The following is a 20,735-nucleotide window of genomic DNA, read 5'->3' as shown; positions in this document are numbered from 1 at the left end:
ACATTTTCATGCGGAAGTCTGTTTCACCCTCTGAGTAACCTGATGCTTTGATGCTAATATAAAGCTCAAAGACCTTGCTAGGGAAGTGCTTAATAACTATCAAGCTCAATATCATATTTTCAGTTCCTCCATATCTGGTATCTGAGAATTTCCTGTTTCTCCTATAATTTTAGCTATGTAATTTTTCATATTTTGGAATTTTTGTTTGTTTTGTTTTCTTTGAGACAGGGTCTTGCTATGTGGTTTGGGCTGGTTTCAATCTCATGGTCATCTCTTGCCCAAGCCTCCTGAGTGCTGGAATTAAAGGCATGCACTACCATGCCTGGCCTAAGTGTATTATTTTATATCTCATTTATATTTGTAGCAGGAATAGTTATAGATTTTCACTGGCTATCATGCCAGACCCAGAAATTTTCATGTAGATTTTGTTTTATTTTTCAGAGGGAGCAGAGGCAGCTGCCTTTATTGGGGACCATGGGATGGCTGGTTTCACTTAAAGGTCACACCCTTGATCTTGAAGTTGCTGTCAGCTGCTAAGTGGTTGACAGCTTCCAGGTTGAGCTTGGTGGGAAACTTGAATTGGTGTCCATCCATACTGTCTGGGGACTCCACCCTCATGTTGATTTTGATTTTATAAGTTTAATAAACTTCATCTTTACAATAAACATTTTTTTTGCTTTCTGAAACACAATCCCAGTTTGTAGTTTAGGCTGGCCTTGAACTCACTATGTAGCCCAGGCTAACCTCAAACTCAGTGTCTTCCTGCCTCAGCCTTCCTAGTGCCAGGATTACGGGTGTACATTACTGTGCCCCGTGAAATGTCTGTTTTTATAATTTATTTCCCAACAGTCACTGGCAAGCCCAAATAACCTCTTGAAAGTTTAAAGTTTAATAAATTGTCAACCAGCACTTTCTCAGAGAGGGATGAAAAGAGTATCAATGTATCCCAATGTGAACTGGCTAAAGGATGGGACCTGCATACTTTTCTTCTCATCAAAGTATCTTTGTCTTGTGTCCTGGGTTTTAATTTTCTCTAGGACCTTGCCTCAGAGCACAGCATTTATTTGCTAATTTGGTTTCTAAAGAATCTGGCTGGCTGGTCCTGGATTACTCCTTTATTCATCTTCATGTATAACTTCTCTTCAAAATATTTCTGAACATTTTATGATTGAGAGCTCAGAAAGGTTTATCTTTTCTCTTGGGAATGAAAGGCTACAGCAAGATAATAATGTTTATAAATAACATTAGCCTCTACTATCCATTCAACATATATTTATTGCTAACGTACTATGTACAATCCTGATGAACAGGTAAAGTTAAAGAGGACAAGATAGTCATAGTCCACTCCTCCATGGAGATTATGATGAAATCAATCAAAACAAGAAATTCATGAATGTGTCAGACAGTGATAACCAAACTTTTAGAGACCAAGTGCCCAAACTGCGACCCAAAACCCATGTATTTATTGCAAAGTGCCAACAGTGCAATTAAACATGAATGCATGGCTGCTGGGGTGATGCTCAGGTGACCTGGCTTGTGTGCCAACAGAGGGCAATGCACATGCTATAGATTTGCCACCACTGATCTAGTACATTGGGTTTCAATTTGAGGAAAACAGAGACAGGGTTCAAACTCACAACCTTGGTGCTTGTCAGGTAGGAGCCAGATCCCTAGCCCAAGAGTTCCTGGCTTCATTAGCAGGCATGAAAAGCACAATATTAAACAAAGTAATGAAATGATGAAATATAGGGATGATGTGCAAGTACCTTAGTAGACAGCAAAGAGCCTGTGGGCTGGTTAGGAAGAACTCCTGAAAAAGGAGATACCTCTAAAGCTGGGTAGCATGGGAGGACAGAGGTAGGATGGGGGACCACCATGAAGAACATGGGCTTAAATCTGCAGATACTAGGGGCTGAGGATTTAGCTCAGTGGCATAAGTGCCTGCTTTGCAAACACGTGGTCCTGAGTTCCATCCCTGGTACTGATAAGAAAAAAAAAATCTGCAGATACTGAGACACTGAGCCTCCCTCCCCCAATTTATGAGAACAGGAGAATGGTGTTTAGCCTCATCCCAGATCTGCATTCTGTCTGCTCTCAAGTCAAGCTATTCTGCTCAATTGAGGTCCTAGTCCCACATCATGTAATATTTAAGAATTTAGTTTTTACATCTGTGCACACAGGATCAGCCTTTGGCTATAATGATTGATCTCGATTTTTTTTTTTTTTTTTTTTTTTGAGATAGGGTCTCGTTTTGTAGCTCAGGCTGGCTTCAAACTCATGGTGATCCTTTTGCCTTAGACTAATGGAGGCATGTGCCACCATGCTTGGCAATCTCGATTTCTTATATTCGCTTTTTATTTGGTTATTGCTTTCCTTAGGTTTTTAATTTTTTTTAACTTTCCTTAGTTCTTTTTTTCTTTCTTTCTTTCCTTAGTTCTTAAGCTAACACCTTGAGTAGAGTCCAAACAGCAGTTCCTCTTCGATTTTAGCTGTTTCTAACTTCTGTGCGAAAGTAATCCAATTTGAGCCATGCAGAACTTTTCAATCATCTGCATGAAGCGGTTTCTTTTTGCGAGTTCAGTGGAAAGTCCTCGGCCAAATCGAGTCTTTAAGTGATTGTTCTGTAAATCCTACGTCCCTGCAGGTTCAGCCCAGGGTGTGTCGGGAATCTGATTTAGCAACATCAATAACTGACTTTTGGAGCGGCCTGCTGCGCCCCCACAGGTAGGTCCCCTGCACCGTCGGCCGGGAACCCAGCAGCCTGCGCTCAGCCTAGCAGTACCAATTCACATCACTGATACTCAGGAGAGCGCGGGGGTTCACGCGCGTTTACTGTTTTTCAAAAACCCACACCAGGTCAGGGATTTAGCTCAGTGACACAGGGACTAGTGACTGCCTAGCAAGGGCAAGATCGTGAGTTCAATTCCCGGTACCACAAATAAATAAATAAACCTCACTAACCCATCTACTTCAACTTGTGCCCTATCAGCGCGATAGGAAGGAGGAGGCTTTTCAGCCAAAGCGCCACGACACTTTCTTTTTTTTTTATTTTTAAATTTTATTTTATTTTATTTTTTTTTTGGTCTTTTTCCTTTTTATCGGTACCGGGGATCGAACTCAAGACTGCCTGCTTCAAGGTAGGCGCTTATGCCGCTGAGGTAAATCTCCAGCCCCCGCCACAAAACTTTCGCGCCAGAAATTTCAAACACTTCAAGAGCCACACCTCTCCGGAACTGGAAGAGGGGCAAGGCCTTGTACGAGTCTATTACATCAAGGGGGCAGGGCCACAGCAGAAACTTCAACTCCCAGAGTGCAGCGCAGCGCTTCCTGTTTCCGGCGAGAGGGCCAGAGGGAGTGTTTACACCGGCGGCTCAGCGGCCGGCTTCCTTCCGCGGGACGGGTGAGGGCGTTGGGACCCTGTTCGCGCGAGCTTGGTGTGGGTCGTGGGTCGACTAGATAACTGCTCCCACAGGAGAGGTGGGGTCACCAGCAGATAGTGTCCCTTCCCGCACCAGTAACTATCAGCGTCTTTGGGCCGAGGGACTTCAGATTCTGAGTCTTGATTTTCTCACCTGCAAACTGGGGATGATCGTGCCTGCCCCAGGGAACAGTTGTGAGGAGTGAGACTGGCGTACTAGAAGGCCGACTCTTTCCTTATTCTGAAGCTGGAGGTGGGCGATGCTTTGAGGCTGCTTAAAGTCTAATCAGACTTAGCATTTTATTTCCCGCTTTCAAAGCAATAATGGTTTTAACTAGGGCTTGCCTTGCAAGACTTTCAACCTCAGATGTCTGTTTTGACTTATTTTCCAGGCACCCATATACGTCAGACTTCGGTACAACAAAGGCAAAAAATTCTAGTGATTTTCAAGTATTGGGGACCTGTGTGGGAGTGCTAGTGGGAATTTGAGAAATACATTTATGGTTTTTTTTTTTTTATAACGATACCAAAAAGCATTTTTTTTTTTAAACCGTGGGTGTAACCCTTTTTCAGTAGAAGGATAAGTCTTGTTGAAATAACAGAAAAGAAGGGGGCAAAGCCGGGCGTGGTGGCTCAGGAATGCTGAGATGGGAGGATCGTTGCGAGTTGGAGACCAGCCTGGGCTACAAAGTGAGCTCAAGGTCAGCCTGAACTGCATAGCGAGACCCCGTCTCAAAAAAGACAAAAAAAAAAGAAAAAAGGGGGCAGAGGAGGTTGCATTTGCATTTGTCTTGGTAGGCCTTTCCTGAGAAGCCTAAAAGTAAGAGAACTTATATGCAAAGTCAGGATTTGAGATGTAAGTTGGAGAGCTTTGTTATGAATGGAGACGTAGTGAGATGTGTTAATCGCTGGACAGTGAGGCAGAGCCAGGCTTAGTTAGTGAAAAGTGGCAGCAGATGGACCTAGTGATTTTGTAAGGTAGCCTGCACTGTTTAGATTTATTCATAGAGATGGTTTGGAGCCATTAGAGAAGCTGTAAGCAGAGAAGTTACTTTTTTTTTTTTTTCTTTGTGGTACTGGGGATCGAACTCGTGACCTTGCTCTTGCCAGACAGGTGCTTATGCCACTGAGCTAAATCCCCAGGCCCCAGAGAAGTTACTTGATCAGATTTATTTTATTTTATTTATTTATTTGCGGTACCGGGGATTGAACTCAGGACCTTGCCTTTGCCAGGCAGGCGCTTATGCTACTGAGCTAAATCCCGGCCCCATCAGATTTATTTTAAAATGATGACTTGGATGGCAGCATAGATCTTTTTTTTTTTTTTTTTTTTTTTAATTTTTATTTTTATTTATTTATTTTTTTTGGCAGCATAGATCTTTGACAGAGAGAGGCAAGAAAGGCTTGTTATAAACCAGTCATATTAGTTGAGAGTTGAAGAAGTCCAAAATAAGGAACACATAGAAGGGAGAGCTTGAATAATTTCACTTGAACCTTATAACAATCCTATCAGGTTTGATGGTAGTTTATTTTTACTTTAAAGATGAAGCAGCTAAGCCAGGCATGGTGGCACATGCCTGTAATCCCAGCACTCGGGAGGCTGAGATGGGAGGATCATTGTGAGTTTGAGACCAGCCTGGGCTACAAAGTGAGCTCAAAGCCAGCTTGAACTGCATAGTGAGACCTTGTCTCAAACACACACACACACACACAAGCACACAAAGATGAAGCAACTGATGTCCAAAGAGCTAATTTCCTGGCTATCCATGATACAATCAGTAAAAAGAGAGGATATCAGATTCTAGTTCTGGCCTGGTACTGCATCTGGTACTTCTCTATCAGTGTCACACTCAAATGTCTCATTCAAAGCTTTGACGGGTGGGAGTGAAGTAGGGTGGGGGGATCTGCCCAACTACTAAGGCTTTATTTTTTTACAGGGAGAAAGAGAGAGCGTGAAAGAGAGAGGATGTCTCTCTCAGACTGGCACCTGGCGGTGAAGCTGGCTGACCAGCCTCTTGCCCCTAAATCTATTCTTCAGTTACCAGAGACAGAGCTGGGAGAGTACTCACTAGGAAGCTATAGCATTTCATTTCTGAAGCAGCTCATTGCTGGCAAACTCCAGGAATCTGTTCCAGACCCGGAGCTGATTGGTGAGTCTCTGTGAGCTGGGTTTGGACTGCTGCTTTGATCTCTTTTGGGGGAAGATACTTCTGGAATTACAAAAGTAAATTAAAGGTTTGAGATTTGCTTTTTCCCAGTGTTAACACTCCAGAGAAGTGAGGGTTGAGTGAGAAGCACAATTTATATAATGAAATTATTGGTTGCCATTTCAGTCATGTGTGACTACTTTATCACAGTGAAAGAACTACTTTTTCATGAAGTTCCTAAACTGAGATTTTTGAGTTCTCTGAAAGTACAAATATTTGGCAAAGAAAAGAGCTATTGATCAAGGAGGCTTCTCAGTAATCCCTTAAATCTTAAGGCATGATTACAAAGATTTTGTTTTTTTAATTGATTGATTAGAGGGATGGCAGAAGAAAGGAAATGAAGATGGTAAGGGCATTCCAAGAGGAGGAAGAAGAAATTCAAGTATACTATAATGAGATTATAATGTTGATGTAATTTTTAATGGCTAGATGTTCCAATTGATGAAAAAGGAACTTTCTGTCACACCTGGTTTGGGTTCATCCTTATTGGTTGTATGTTTCTTTTGTTTAAGTTGAGCCATGTCCATAGTATTTTTTTTTTTTAATTCAACTTACTTATGGAGGGTTTTTTTTTGGGTCTTTTTGAGACAAGTTGTGGCTGTGCAGTTCAGGCTGGCCTTGAGCTCATTTTGTATTTTGTAGCGCAGGCTGATCTTGAACCTGTAATGATTCTCTTACCTCAGCCTCCTGAGTGCTAAGATTATAGGCTGCCACCATGCCTGGCTCATGTCCGTAGGATTAAGCTCCAGAATTCATTTATTTGGTTTGTTTGTTTGTTTTTTTGGAGACAAGATCTCACTGCGTACCCCAGACTGGCCTAGAATTTGCAGGGCCTCCTGTCTCATCTTCCTGAGTGCTGGAAATACAGGCATGAACCACAGTGCTCAACCTAACTTTATGAGTCTTTTTTTAGAAATAAGGTCTTGGGACTGGGGGTTTAGCTCAGTGGCTTAAGCGCCTGCCTGGCAAGCACGAGGTCATGAGTTCGATCCCCGGCACCAGAAAAAAAAAAAAAAAAAAGAAAAGAAATAAGGTCTCGCTGTGTAATTCAGGCTGGCCTTGAACTTGAAGCAGTTATCCTTATGTCATACTTTACCTATCTGTCCAATCAAAAGAAAGTTCTCAGGGACAGAAACCATCTACATTGTTTTGAGAAACAAAATATAAATGGACAGTGCTTTTTAGATCTGATCTACTGTGGCCGCAAGCTAAAAGATGACCAGACACTTGACTTCTATGGCATTCAGCCAGGGTCCACAGTCCACGTTCTGCGCAAGTCTTGGCCTGAGCCTGACCAGAAACCAGGTGAGTGAGGCTTGACCCTTTGTCAGACCAGCAAAGTTTCTGTCATCTCTCCAAGGGAAGAGTCTGGTGATTCTCGAGGGATAGGCCTGGGTGGAACACAAGGTGATTTACCAAGGGCGTTGCTGATCTTTATTATTTAATAAGTTACATTTTGTTATTGCTAATACCACTAATGGTAGGAGATTCATTGCTTATTTTCTAGATTCACTACCCACTCTTTTTCTAATGGGATAAGGAATGTGTGTCTATTTAAACTCTATTTCTCAGTTAACTTTTTATCCTTTATTGTTATAGTTGTTACTTTCCTTAGAAAATAGCTGGAAATTTCTGGCACTCCTCTAATGCAGTATACTTGTTTGTTCTCTTTACTATGCAAATCCTCTTACCTTGGGGTGATTTGTTCAGTCAGCTAACGCTTTCTGATGTATGGCTAATTTATTTTCCAGGAACTATTCCGATAGCATTAATGTAGTTCTTGGTGAAAATATATAAAACCTTTAGAGCCTTTGTGATTTATTAGTAGAAAGGGCCGATGGAATTCATAATTTAAATTTTGTATTTATGTCTTAAAGTCTTCAGTAAGAATAAAACTAAGCTATGTAGAAGATACTAGCTTTGTTAAACTGACATTTTGATATATTTTTATAATGTTTGTGATTGCTATGGCTAGTTATCCCCTGAAATTTATCCCCTTTTTAATTCTAAACACGAAGGACAAAAGCATCACCCTTTTTACCTTGATGGGAAAAGGGAAGGAAAAGGCAGCCCCTGACACCTAAGAGTAGGCTTGATATTTAGCCTTGGACTCCTTTGTTGGCATAGGTCACCAACATTAGACATTTCTGAGACCATCATGGATCAAGACAAGAATAAGCTCCCCCTCATTTCTGAACAGAGACCAATACCTGCACATTGTCCTGGCCACAGAGTAAACACATGTCCTTTTCTCCTGGCTCATAAGAGTGACTGCTGCTTCTTCACTAATTATAGCTTTCACCTTGCTCTGGTTTTCCTTCCATAATTATTACAAAACTCAGCCCTAAAATTACCTCCACTTTTGGACAGCATCCAAACCAGAGTAAAATCCTGCTTCCTTCTAAATTACCCAGGCAAAGCTCAAATCCTATTCTGTCTCTTTAGCATCTCCTCCTTGAGATGCCCCAAGTTCCCTGTGGCGTCATTCTCCTCTGTTTACTGAGCAGCAAGGCCAGTTCACAACAGAGCCAGGTGTGTCCCTTGGCTCCTGGGCTGTAGGACACTGATAGGAGCAAAGGAACATTCCTGGCTCCTGTAAGTCAGGTGTTTTCAGTATCTCACATAATCATGACAGTGTCTCTGCAGTCACAGTGATGAAGAGAGTTGGAAAGCTTATTTATTCAAGGTCACCTTAGCCATGATTGTAGGAGCTGGGATATGGACCTAGGTTTTCCTGGCTCAAGAGTGCATGTCTTTCCACCCGGCTGGCTCCTTCCCTTCCCAAACTGTACGCTTGGCTCAGAGTTGTTACAGAGATGTTCCATCCTCTTAACTGATTGTCAGCTTGGGGGTCTTCAGAGTCCTTTTCCTCCCATCTCCTGCCTGGAGATATATTTTTGAAACAAATGGACTTTTTATTGGAAGAGGTGAAAATAAATTTTTTGCTTAGAAAAGAAATGTTTCGTGGCAATACTTAAGGTATTTTTTGCTTTGGCACTCTTTCAAAAGGAAGCACATTTTTTGTTCTCCCATGGCAGGGACCAGAGAGCCTGTAAGAAGAGAACCTGTCAGCTCTGAATCTTTCTGGTGGTTGCCTGTGGCGGCTTACAGATACTGTCAAGCTCTCCATTTAGTCTGCTAGTTGACGCGTACTCCGAGCTCCAGCCACAACAAAGCGACTCACTGTTCCTTCAGAGCACCACATTCCTCTGCCTTGCCTTCGCACCTGTTCTCTCTTAGGCTTGGAGGCTGGCCCCTCTTCCTGTGTATATAGGTGCACGCACAAGGACTCTACCTCAGGTGCCCCTCACAGATGGCTCCTTTGGAGGTAGTACTGGCTCCCAGCCTTCCCCCAGGGATGACTCGAACCTTAGCTGGGTTCCATATCCCTGCTGGGACCTCAGCATGATAGTTGGTAATTGTGAGTTTGTGTTTGATTTAGTTGTATTTTTTCTTACTACCTTGATATCCATGGTGGCAGATTTTTTTGTGTGTTGTTTTATTTTCTTGTTAAGAGTAGGAAAATTTATTGGAAAATAGGAACAGCTCCTGGGAGACAGGAGGGGTCCCAGGTGGGTTGCCTGGCAGAGATTCTTATTTTTCACATTCCTCTTTTACCTAAAGCCAGGCGCAGGGTAAATGCTCAGTACGCATTTGACAAATCAATACTTAAGATGCTGTTCTTCAAAAGACATAGCCATCATGTTTAGGGCTATAGATGAGGACATGACTGTTCTACTGAACTCCAGAGATGGCATGCACTTTGCCCTGGGAATGGTGCCCCCCCCCAAGCCAGGCAGTATCATCTGTACAAGCACGAATGGCTGGCCTGAGTGAGGACAGTCACACTTTAAAAAGTGTGACCCATACTGGGTGTGGTAGTACACACCTATAATTCTACCTTTTGGGAAGCAGAGGCAGGAGGGTTGCCTTGAGTTTAAAGCCAATCTGGGCTGTGAGTTCAAGGGCAGCCTAAACTACAAAGCAAGATCCTGTGTTTAAAAAAGGATGGCTTACAGGAAGTTTCTTTTCTGCACAAGAGTCTGCTGAGTTGATTGGTCCTCCTTTTTTAAATGTAGGAAGTGTTGGATTCCTGCAGTGAGGTGTTGGTCAGAACAGTCCTTTTCATGTGGTAAGGTTCCCATTTGATGGAACTTGAATTTGTTTATCTACTAACATTACTTAAAAGACCATCCCATTTTCACATCTGTGGTACAGTGGGTCTTTCTGAATGGGCACTCAGATTCTTAGAGGGTGATGGAGGGAATGTGCAGTCCAGGCTGCCCCTGGGCACATGCTGAAATGATGCTGGCATGTCTATGGCAGGGACAGGACCTGGGCTGCAGGGTAACTGAATATCTTCTGCCCCAGAACCGGTGGACAAAGTGGCCGCCCAGAGGGAGTTCCGGGTGCTGCACACTGCCCTGCACAGCAGCTCCTCCTACAGGGAAGCGGTGAGTATGCACCAAGGTCCTGGGAGAGGGTGTCAATGCCTGCTGGAGTAGAGCCGGGAAGCCTGTTGCCAAGGCAACCAGGAGTTCCTCTGGGAGTTTCTGCCATGTCTTTGGGCCTCTGTAGAGCCCTGTCTTTCTCTGAAGAACCTGTCTCAATCAGGCATTGGCTGAGACAGCAATCGTTAGATTCTCTCTAATGGTGATAATCACCCTCTCCTTACATTAGCCTTATGGAAAGAATATGGTGGATCCATACACTGTTTCTGCCCAACCTCCTCCTTTGATTTTAACTGAGCTGCTTGCCTGTCCACCCTTAGCATAGATTTCCTCACTGGGGAAGTGGGCTGTGGTCTATCTATAGGAGAGTTGACAGGCAATGTTAATATAGCTGTGAACTTCCTAATAAATGCAAGTGCGAAATAGTAATTGTATGGTGATTGAAAAGAACTTGGGGAACCTGGTGAAACCTTTGTTTTTGGACTTGTAATGAGAGCTTTATTTTGGAAGTATTAGAAAGGACCACAGAGATTGCAGCTTTACTGGGCCTTTTTTTAAAAACAATTTTTTTTCCCCTTCTGGTAAGCCTTGATCTCAGAGCAGAAAGGCCCATCTATTTCTCAAGCTGGTTTTCCATTGTGGTGATAGATGTGCAGGCACTTAGAGGGCAGAGCCCTTCAGCAGAGGGTGAGTGTCTGAGATATGGAGCTGGCTGCAATGCTCAGCCTTCCTTCCTTCTTCGTTAGGTCTTTAAGATGCTCAGTAATAAGGAGTCTCTGGACCAGATCATTGTGGCCACTCCAGGCCTCAGCAGTGACCCCATCGCTTTAGGTAAGTTCAAGGGAGACTTGAGGAAATAGGATTTGGAAAAGGAGAAAACAAGAGAAGGCAGTGACCCTGAAGAGGCTCTGACCAGCTTTTAAAGAATTGGTCCTGTAGGGAAAGAAAGAATAATCAAGATGTGTCACATTCCCAGCCCTAGGAGCTCTCAGTCGTCCAGAGTGATAATGGCCTAAATAACTTCATAAATTGTAGCCTAACGGTACCCAGTGGGTGACGTTAGCCTGAATCCCAGCAGTCAGGGAAGCCTTCCTGCACATCTTGATGGCTAAGGAAAGAGCCCAGAGATGAAGGAAGAAACAGGTGTGCGTTTTTCAGTCCGTGACTTAAGTACATGGGAGGTGGGGAGCACAGAGCATCCCCACTGGGACATGGTAGAAAGCACTTGGGTTGTGCTGCCTGGGGCTTTGTTTCCTCTGCTTCTTACCAGAGCTGGTTTTGGTTCTATTGAGCTGGTTGCTCTAAGCCCTAAAAGCCTTCTGGACCAGGCCAGATTTCTGCTCTCTGAGGAAATCCCTGTTCACTTTCAGGAGTTCTCCAGGACAAGGATCTCTTTTCTGTCTTTGCTGATCCCAACATGCTAGATACGTAAGTATAGCCATCATTGAAGGGCACCTTCTCTTGCTTCATGTGGTTATGCCAGAATCCTAATTGTCACCCTAGATTCTGTTCTTCGATCCTGTCCTGAGTCTGTCCCTTGGATCTGCTTTCTAAATGTGTCAGGAAGGGAGAAAGATCAAGGGATCAGGGAAAGTGGCAAAGCCGCAGCGCAGAGACATCCAAAAGGCTCAGGATGCAGCAGCTTCCTGAGGGAGAGGGGTCTGCTTGCCAGGTGGTTTGGATTTTGTTCTTCAGTAGATGTTAGGGAGCCTTGGGAGGACTCAGCTAGGAGAAGGAGAAACAGGTGAGCAGGTCCATAAGATAATTAGCATTGCTGTATCCCCTTATCTTTTTTTTTTTTAAACCGGGGATTGAACTCACGAGCTCACACTTGCCAGGCAGGTGCTTATGCCACTGAGCTAAATCCCTGGCGTCCCTTTAAGAAGACAGCCCTACTCTGGCGGGGGGTGAGGTTATCAAAGGTTGCCAGCACAATACGGATGGCGTCCAGATCAGATGCTGAATGCTAAGGCTACCAGGATGCTGTTTCCCATCATGCCTTGCTGGAAGTGACAGGGAGGATTGCACTGAATCCCAGAAATCAAGGGCCTTGCTGCAACTGCTGTGGGGAGATCTGCAGGACAAAGCTTCCTGAGAGGAGGTGCTAAAGATTGAGGGATTCCAGGGCAGGCATAAGCAGTTTGTCCTCAGATCACCTAGAACTGTCACAGCTAGGGTACTCTTTCCTTCTTAGTCACCCTTGGATTTCTTCTAGATTGGTGCCTGCTCATCCAGCCCTGGTCAATGCCATCATTCTGGTTCTGCACTCAGTAGCAGGCAGCACCCCAATGCCTGGTGCTGACGCCTCTTCTCGGAGCATGCCTTCTGGCTCCTACCGGGATATGCCAGGTGAGCCCAGAGGAGCAGGCGTGGGCCCCTCAGGAGCTGGTAGTGCCCAGGTTTGCTGTGCTCAGCAGCTATGTATAGCATTGGCAGAGGGCATTCCTTGGGAGCTCTTGGTTTGAGTCAGGAAGTGCATCTGTCCTGTAATTTTCCGAGGGGAGTGATGAAGTATGAATTTGGAACGTAACGAGCTGAGATCTGGAGCTGCGCCTGTGCCTTTGTGTTCTTTCTTCTGAAATCTGTTCTCTCTCCTCCAGGTGGCTTCCTGTTTGAAGGGCTTTCAGATGATGAGGAAGACTTTCACCCGGTAAGTAGCCTGGCCGTCTACCCTCTAGGGAGATGCTGTTGGGCACAAGCCCCTCCCTGGGATGTGGCATTTCCAAGGCTGGGAAGTGGTCCTAGGCCAGAGGTGGCAAGCCTGTAGCACACATGCTGCGGCAGGCTGTTTGTATCATTGACAGCTCTAAGAAGTTTGCCATCACTGTCTTAGGCCTTTTGGGGTCCAAAACCATATTGTACTATTACTTCCCTATATTCCTAATGGACTTCTGTTCTTGGAGTGGATGGGGTTTCTTTGGGAATTTCACTATGTCACCTCCCTGATTCTAGACATCTTCTTTCCCCAGAGCACCCGGTCTACACCCTCTAGCAGTACCCCCAGCTCGCGCCCAGCATCCCTGGGGTACAGCGGAGCTGCTGGGCCCAGGCCCATCACCCAGAGCGAGCTGGCCACTGCCCTGGCCCTGGCCAGCACTCCGGAGAGCAGCTCTCACACACCAACTCCTGGCACTCAGGTATAGAGACAGGACGGGGAACCTCAAGGCAGGGCCCAGGGAGAAGCTCCTGGTAGCAGACAGATTTGTTTTTGTTGATCCCAGTGTGAGATCTGCTTTGAGCTGAGGAGGAATTTCTTACTGCAGAGCAGTGGGTTTCTGCCTTCACCTGCCTTTAGGCAGAAGTACAGGATTTAGCACAGGCCTGGTTGGGTAGTTAAGAAGAAACTACCGCTATGTGATATGCCATTCCTCATCCCTGATAGACTAGGTGTCACTGGCTTCCTGATGGCAAGTCATCCCAGCTTCTAAGAGCATCTTCCCTGGTAATGGGTTCTTGTCAGTGGGTAGAGGACTCAGAATCCGTTTCCTTGGAGCAAAGGAGAGTGGAACCTTTCCTGTCCGCCTCGATATCAGTGTGGTTGTCTCCTCAGGGGCCCTGTTGGGAGGTGATAGTTGGCTAACCCGGGAGTGCTATGGGATGATGTGACAACAGTGGCTATCTGTCCTGGAATAGCAGTGGCTCTGAGGTGGCATTGACTGCTGTTTTTCTCTAGGGCCATTCCTCAGGCACCTCACCAATGTCCTCTGGAGTCCAATCAGGGACACCCATCACCAACGATCTCTTCAGCCAAGCCCTCCAGCATGCCCTGCAGGCCTCTGGACAGCCCAACCTCCAGGTCAGTCTTCCTGCTTCCTGTGTCTACCACATTACTTAGCATGCCAGACCTGTCTTGCATTCTAGAGGTCCTTCCCACTGGCATGTTTCACTCTAGGGACAGTAGAGGCAGTGGCAGTATGGCAGGTGAAGTGTGCCCTAGCAGGGATAGCTGTATCCCTGGCTTCTGTTCCTGTCCCCCAGCGACTATGGCCCAGTTCCCTTGATTGCCTGGCCTGGATCCTCATGGCGGTTTCAGTCACTAAGCTCTAGTATGTACTGAGCCCAGGTGCGTATGCCAGCCTGTCTTCCCTCCTGCCATGGAGGGTACCAGGCAGGTACAGAACTGAGATGCAGCAAGATCTGCTGCTTGACATACAGGCCGAGGCCAGCAGAACCTTTCTGAGGAAGCAGTGTTAAGGCTGTCATGGGAGAATTATTTAGAGGCAGGGGACAGGTTGGTGGTAGAGAGGGATAGTTTCCAGGCAGAGGGAACTACCTGTCTGAGCACGTGTCCCCACACATCTGTGACCTTCTCTGTGTAGAAGGTCCTGAGTTGGAGCTAGAGGGAGGCAAAGCAGAAGCCTCGAGCTGAGGGGCTTAAACACCACCTAAAGGAGATTGACTTGGTCACCAGGGAGGGGAAGTCACTCTAGCAGCTAGTGAAAGATCTAAAGTGTCAGCATTTATTACAGTTCTTCATGCATGGGCTGCTTGCTTTCTGTGGCCTTTATTCTTTCCAGTGAGCCTGTTGGGGGCAGGCCATTCCTGCCACTTGTCCATCTCAAGAAGTCATGAAGTAGCAGGAATAGGATTTAGCCTGTGTGGGTTCCCTATCCCATGTGGCCCTCGTGGATGTTGAGGAGAAAGGATGCAAGACACATGGGTAGCTTTTCTCCCCTATTTCTGCCTTCTCCACTAGATGCCTGTTCACTTGGCTCTCGGCACAGAGTTTTCCTTGGCTCTGCCCGGCTGTCAAATGAGTGCGAGTTGATATGTGCTTCCTTTAAGCCTCACGCAGTCTTACCCTGCCTGCCTCCCTGCATTTGCATCCTTCCCTGTTGCCTTCTCCTTCCCATGTGTGAACTCACTGTTTTCCATAAGTTGTGTACTTAGGGATGTTAATAAGCTGTGAAAGTCCTAGAAGAAGATGTGGCTGAGTTTCTCGAAATCCTGTAGGAGAAAAGGCCTTTTATGGCTGAAATTCAGAACCCAGAAGCTATTAAATAAGGATTATAAGTGTCGGCTGTATAAAAGTAAACCTGGGCTGGGAAGTTAGCTCAAGCATCTGTTTGTTAAGTATGAGGTCTTGAGTTGGATCCTTGGTACCAAAAAAAGAAAAAAAAAGTAAATAGTAGTGGGCATGGTGGTGCATGCCTGTAATCCCAGCACTTAGGAGGCTGAGGCAGGAGGATCAACATGAGTTTGAGGCCAGACTGGGCTACATAGTAATTTCAAGACCAACTTGGGGAGCTGCGGATTTAGCTCAGCAGCATAAGCACCTGCCTTGCAAGCAGGTAGTTGTGAGTTCGATCCCTGGTACCGATAAAAAGGAAAAAGACAACAAAAAAAAAAAGAACTTGGGCTACACAGTACCATTCCATTTTAAAAAACTTAAAACAAAAAAAAAAAACAAACATACTTCTTGGCATATACAACTCAAACAATGGCAAAATCTAAGCGAAGTATAAGAGCTAGCAATAAACTGAAGGTCAGTAACACATGTCACATGAAGGATAACATCTAAATATGTAGATTCTGGAACTTTAAGAACAGTAACCATGTGGAAAAATGGGCAAGGAAAGGGGCAGACTAATTGCTGAAAAGGAAATACAAGGGACGGTTAAACCATATAATTCCTAGCATTTCCCTTTCTTGGAGTTTGTCAGGAGATGTTTGTTCATGTAGAAAATGGCATTTTTGCAGAGTTGGTCACCACAGCATTGTTGATAATAGAAAAGATTGGAAACAGCCCAGCTTTGGTAGATTTAAGGACATTGGTGGGTTGGAATATTATATAATTATCAAAAAGTTTTTTATTGTTCTAGCATGGGGAAGCTCTCCAGGGTAGACTGGATATGTTTGAGAAATAAAGAGGGGTAGGGTTGGTATAGAACAGGGGTATAAGGAAAGAGTAAATATGGAACTATGTATTTCTGTTTCCTCAAAGGAAATAATATTGGTTATCTAGGGGAGGGTGGGAGTACGTGTCAAGCTTTTCAATATCTATCATTAAAAAACACAGCTAGTAAGCACCTGCCTGTCAAGTGTGAGGTCATGAGTTCGATCCCCACTACCAAAAAAAACCCCCACAAAAAACACAGGTAGTTTTAGAATTTAATCCTTCTCTCATTTGTGTGTGTGTGCAGAGAGCAGCAGAAAAAGCAGTTTAATCTTTCAGAATTTAGACCTTGAGTAATTCATGCTTTCTCCTTTGATCTTTTTTACTGTGTGCACTCTGTTCTCTTCAACCTCAAGCCTATCTTTTCATCTTCCTAAGCCCCTGCACTGTGGACCTGCACACCAGCAACCTTGTGGAGCTCCCTGTTTTTGGCTCTTTCCTCTGACAGCACCGAGAGGTGAGTCTTCATCCACATCCTGGCTAACAGCCTCTTCCTCCCTCTCTCCACAGAGCCAGTGGCAGCCCCAGCTGCAGCAGCTGCGGGACATGGGCATCCAGGATGACGAGCTGAGCCTGCGGGCCCTGCAGGCCACTGGAGGGGACATCCAAGCTGCTCTGGAGCTCATCTTTGCTGGAGGCGCCCCATGAGTTCCCTGTTCCTCTTGTTCCACTGGTTAGGGGCCCTCCTGAAGGTGCCTCTACATCCCCTGCCAATATACTCAGTGATCAGCTCTCTTGCTTTGTCTAGTGCTTGGTCTTTCTGGCTACACTGAGCTGATGGTGGCAGTGGGCAAGCAAGGTGTGCAGTCTTGGTTCCAGCCCGGGATAGAGGCTTTTAGACCCATGTCATGAGATGCTGTGTGACACTTACGCTCACCCCTGGGACAGGTGTCCTATGATAACCCTTGGATTCTTCAGTGCTTTGGGATTTGGCCATCTCAGGATATGCCCAGGGAGGCTTGGGCTTCTGAGATGCCCCCAGTTGAGGCCAGGTGGACATTCAAGAAGAACAGAAAAGCCTTCTACGAAGCTCCTTGTCCGTGCCCTGGCCTTGATTTACCAAGCATCCTTTGCTGTCTGTTCTGTAAAGATGCCAGAATCCTGGCTTCAGAGCTGTTCGAGGCTGGGCCCTCTGTGTCCTGAACACATAAATACAAGAGCAATTAAATAACAATGCTGACATCAACACACACAGGGCTGAGCTTTAATATTGAAGAAAGGGCACCAACTCCCAGCTGCTACCCCCTCCCTTTCCCCTTGGCACACATTCCACATGGCATCCTGCACACGGCACCTTGAGTAAACGAGTCTCATGTTCGTTGAGTACTTTGTTAGGAAGAAACGCCTTCCCCTCTGCTGGTGCTTGGTTTATCTGGGAACTAGCTGGGGTGGGAAGGAGCCCAGAGGTCCCTTTCTGCCCTGTTCTTTCTGTCTATAGTCATGGCCACTTGGCCTTTGCTTGTGTCCTCTTGGTACAGAAGGCTTACTACTGTAAGGTCAGCCTTGAACTCTTTCCCAGAGAACTTGCCCCTTAATCCCCTTTCTGCTCTGTGGAGCCACACAGGATAAGCCTGCTCACTCTGCGACATCGGGGCTGTAGTTCCTGGCAGAGAGGTGGTGATTCACTTCCCACTGTGACCCACCTTCCTGTCTTGTTCCCCAGCGTACCCCGTTCTCTTCTGTGGATGACTGGTTTGTCTGCTTCTTTGTAAGAGAAGTGCTCTAAAGAACCCAGTCTCCCACATGTATCCCGAACATTCTTTGTCTCCTTTAGAAAATTATCTAAGTCTCTGCACATTTCCTTTGCAACCCTGGATTGATGTTGAAAGGTGTTTGCCTTGGCTAGGAACTCTCCAGCCTCTGGATTCTGGGCCTCTGTGCCTCAGTGGCCTGTCTGGAGCCCATCTGGCTTGTGGTTGGGAGCACAGACCAGAAATCTGTCTTTGAACCCCCGTGTCTCTTACCCATTTGTGGTAGAGCAAAGGCACTGTTCCATCTCATGGGACTGTGGTGATAAAACTGGGCTGACACAGCCCTTCCTCTCCCTGTGATCTAGTCCCAATGACCCAGGCTTCGTAGGGCTGGTTCCAACCTATGCCCTCTCCTTCCCTGCCCCTGAGGCCCTTGAGAGTGCCTGGGCTCCTGAGTCCCCATCCTGCCGTGCGGCAGAATATTTGGGTCACCCTGTCCTGTAGCCCCAGCCAACCTCACATACCCATTTACGGTTTCCCGGAATTGAGCCACCCCCAGTTTGCCTTTCCCTTCTTTGTCCAGTCTTTCCTCTGGGTGCTGGCACTTCGGCTGTGCTTCCTGTGGCCAAGTTTTGAGTAGCGTGTGTTGGGTTTCATAAGTGCCCCACTGGGACTGGGACTTTCCATGGGTCAAGGGTTTTTCTCACCAACCCTTTCATGCTTCTACCAAACACTGATTGAGCCTCTGCACCAGGTAAACATGGTGGCGGCCCAGCTCTCAGTGCCATGTTGTTGGTAAAAAGCAAACACGTTCGCACAAAAGCCAAGGAGAATGAGCCAGAGAAGTACAGTGACTGTGGCTTTTAGGAAAGGAGTGAGTTAGGTTAGGGCTTGTGTGATGAGAAGGTTCTTTGAGAAAGAGGCAATCAAGCTGAGATGGGAAAAAGAACCTAACGGTACATGGCTGAGCGGGCTGGGAGAAGGGAGAGAATAAGGCTCCTGCAGCCCAGTATTGGGGTAGATAGCAAGGCAGGACCATGTAGGATTTGGGCAAACCCTGAGGACCACAAGGAGTCAGAATCTTAATTGGGAGGGAGTCAGTTTTGGACATTGGAAAGGTCAAGTCAGGCATGATGACGCACACTAGTAATCTCAGAAGCTGAGCCAGGAGGATCGTCGCAAGTTCAAGACCAGCCTGGGCTAAAATACAAAAAATTACTCTGGTTGGTGGGCAGTAGTTCAATTCAGGGGCTAAATTTGAAGGAAGAAGATCACAAGGAAGTAGAGGCAGTGATGCACATAGAACAGGAGGAGGGTTGGCAGCAGTGGCCTGGGGAGAACAGCTTCAGGGGCCAGGGTTGATGTCTCATTGCTTTGGATTTGCACTGTTATCCCCATTCAACAGAGAACACCAAGGTTAAGAGGTGGAGATCCTCTCCACAGTGCGTGACTAGGAAGGGACAGTTAGAAGCTGATGCTTTTCCTCCAGTTACCCTTAGCCTTGGATGAACTGGAGATGAGGGTTCAGTAGGCTGAGGTGTTCTGGTTTTATCTGGAGAGCAGGGAACACCCCTGGAATGGCTTGAGGCAGGGCCATGGGGAGCAGACTTGCATGTGAGATAATCTGACAGCTGCCTGGGGGCTGGATTTGTGGGAAGTGAGACTGGGGGTGGGCGACCAGTTAGGAGGCTTACAGTCTCCAGATGGGACATGGAAGGGGGGCTCCACTAGAGCTGTGGCAAGAGAGTCGACGGAGGGGAGGTGTGAAGGACAGACTCTATCTGGGGGCGAGGAGGAGGGAAGAGGCAGGATGAGAGTGGGTAGATGACAGTGCGGTAGGAATAAAGAACTGGGGTTAGGATTTGGAATGCAAGACCAGTTTGGGGCACATTGAGTTTGAAGAGACTGCCAGGCAAGGAAGTCCTGTAGTCAGTTGGATGTCCCTGAGCTGATAGTGATCAGGAAGTTCAAGGTTGGGCTTGCATCATGAAAGAAGACAATTCAACTTTTCAGGGAAAAGCAGAGGAAAAAGGGAAATCACTAAGGAGTTAGGTGTTACAGGAAACAGTAACTAGTAGGTAGGAGGCTTGGAGGGGGCAGCGTCTGCTGCTTCCGGGAAGGTGGGAACCAGGGTTAGCAAAGTGCAGGGAGTGGAAGGAGCTGGGTGAAGAGGGCATGGTCGAGGGTGTTACACACCACAGATAGTAACAGAGGGCTGACCTTGGACCTAACCAATTGGGACTATGGTGACCTTGGGAGGTGTCACATTGGAACCAGAGCCAGCTTTCAGGGGTTGAGGGCTGAATGTGGGGCACAGCCAAGGCAGAGGGCAGAGAAGCTTGGGGACCTTGGGAGAGGGCAGCATTGGAGGGGAGATAGGATTCAGCGTGTGTGCAGTTCAGCAGAGGTGAAGTTGGAATTGATCACGAGAACTTTTCTAGGAAGCTAAGGGGAAAAAAAAAGACCCCAAAATAGAATATGCAAATATGCAGAGATGGGTGTTTTCTGAACAGATCCCTTCTCCTGATATAACTCAAATTTGGCTGGGCTGACATGGGCTGGGCTGGCACAGCTTGCTGGGCACATGGGCCCAGGTTCTGCTCCTCGCCTCAGCCCCATCTGGCCTGGGCCCCAGACCAAGTCCCCAGATCTCTGCCCTGAGGTGGCATCTTACTTCCTCTGCCACGGACCTTGGCAGTAAATATTTGCTGAGGCCAATGGGGGCTTTATTTAGGCCCCTTCTTTTCCCTAACAGCTTGACCCCACTTTGGGCCTGAGCTTGATTCAGGTCAGCTCAGCAGCGGCTTCCACCCCCACTCCCCTGGCCTCAGCCCTGTCTTGCTCCCTCCCATAGGCCCAACAGTGGCGGTAACAATTCAGCTTCCTGTGTGCTTGAAACACCTTTTGCAGCAACCCCGGCACAGGCCTGCACTACCTTGGCAAGCCTGGCTAACAGCAGGGCGGTACAATAGTGCTCATTTATCAGGCACCCTCTCTGTGCCAGGCACTGAGCTCAGCACAGCATGCACCGTCTCAATTGATCCTCATAACAGTCCTGAGGGCATGTTATTA

General features: G+C 46.5%; 1 protein-coding gene across 6 annotated transcripts; it reads left to right on the top strand.

Annotated features, from left to right (window-relative positions):
- The first annotated feature begins 3,287 nt into the window (after positions 1–3,287).
- On the top strand, positions 3,288–17,160 carry Ubl7 (ubiquitin like 7). 6 transcript variants are annotated; one of them, XM_003463584.5, is made up of 11 exons: positions 3,288–3,400; positions 5,356–5,568; positions 6,811–6,930; positions 9,997–10,079; positions 10,823–10,907; positions 11,447–11,504; positions 12,292–12,425; positions 12,677–12,726; positions 13,046–13,213; positions 13,750–13,872; positions 16,483–17,160. In XM_003463584.5, exons 2-11 carry the CDS (start codon positions 5,385–5,387, stop codon positions 16,618–16,620), a joined length of 1,143 nt encoding a protein of 380 aa, XP_003463632.1. In that variant the 5' UTR covers positions 3,288–3,400; positions 5,356–5,384; the 3' UTR covers positions 16,621–17,160. The 6 variants fall into 6 exon arrangements, with proteins under 6 accessions (XP_003463632.1, XP_013001084.1, XP_063099652.1 ...); XM_013145630.2 differs by having other exon boundaries at positions 3,364–3,477; XM_063243582.1 differs by lacking the exon at positions 3,288–3,400 and adding an exon at positions 3,503–3,671.
- Positions 17,161–20,735: the final 3,575 nt, after the last annotated feature.

The sequence above is a fragment of the Cavia porcellus genome, unplaced genomic scaffold (assembly GCF_034190915.1).
Source record: "Cavia porcellus strain 051 isolate PalLab524CR breed Dunkin Hartley unplaced genomic scaffold, mCavPor4.1 scaffold_38, whole genome shotgun sequence".
Taxonomy (NCBI): domain Eukaryota; kingdom Metazoa; phylum Chordata; class Mammalia; order Rodentia; family Caviidae; genus Cavia; species Cavia porcellus.
This window is presented reverse-complemented; position numbering and strand designations above follow the sequence as displayed.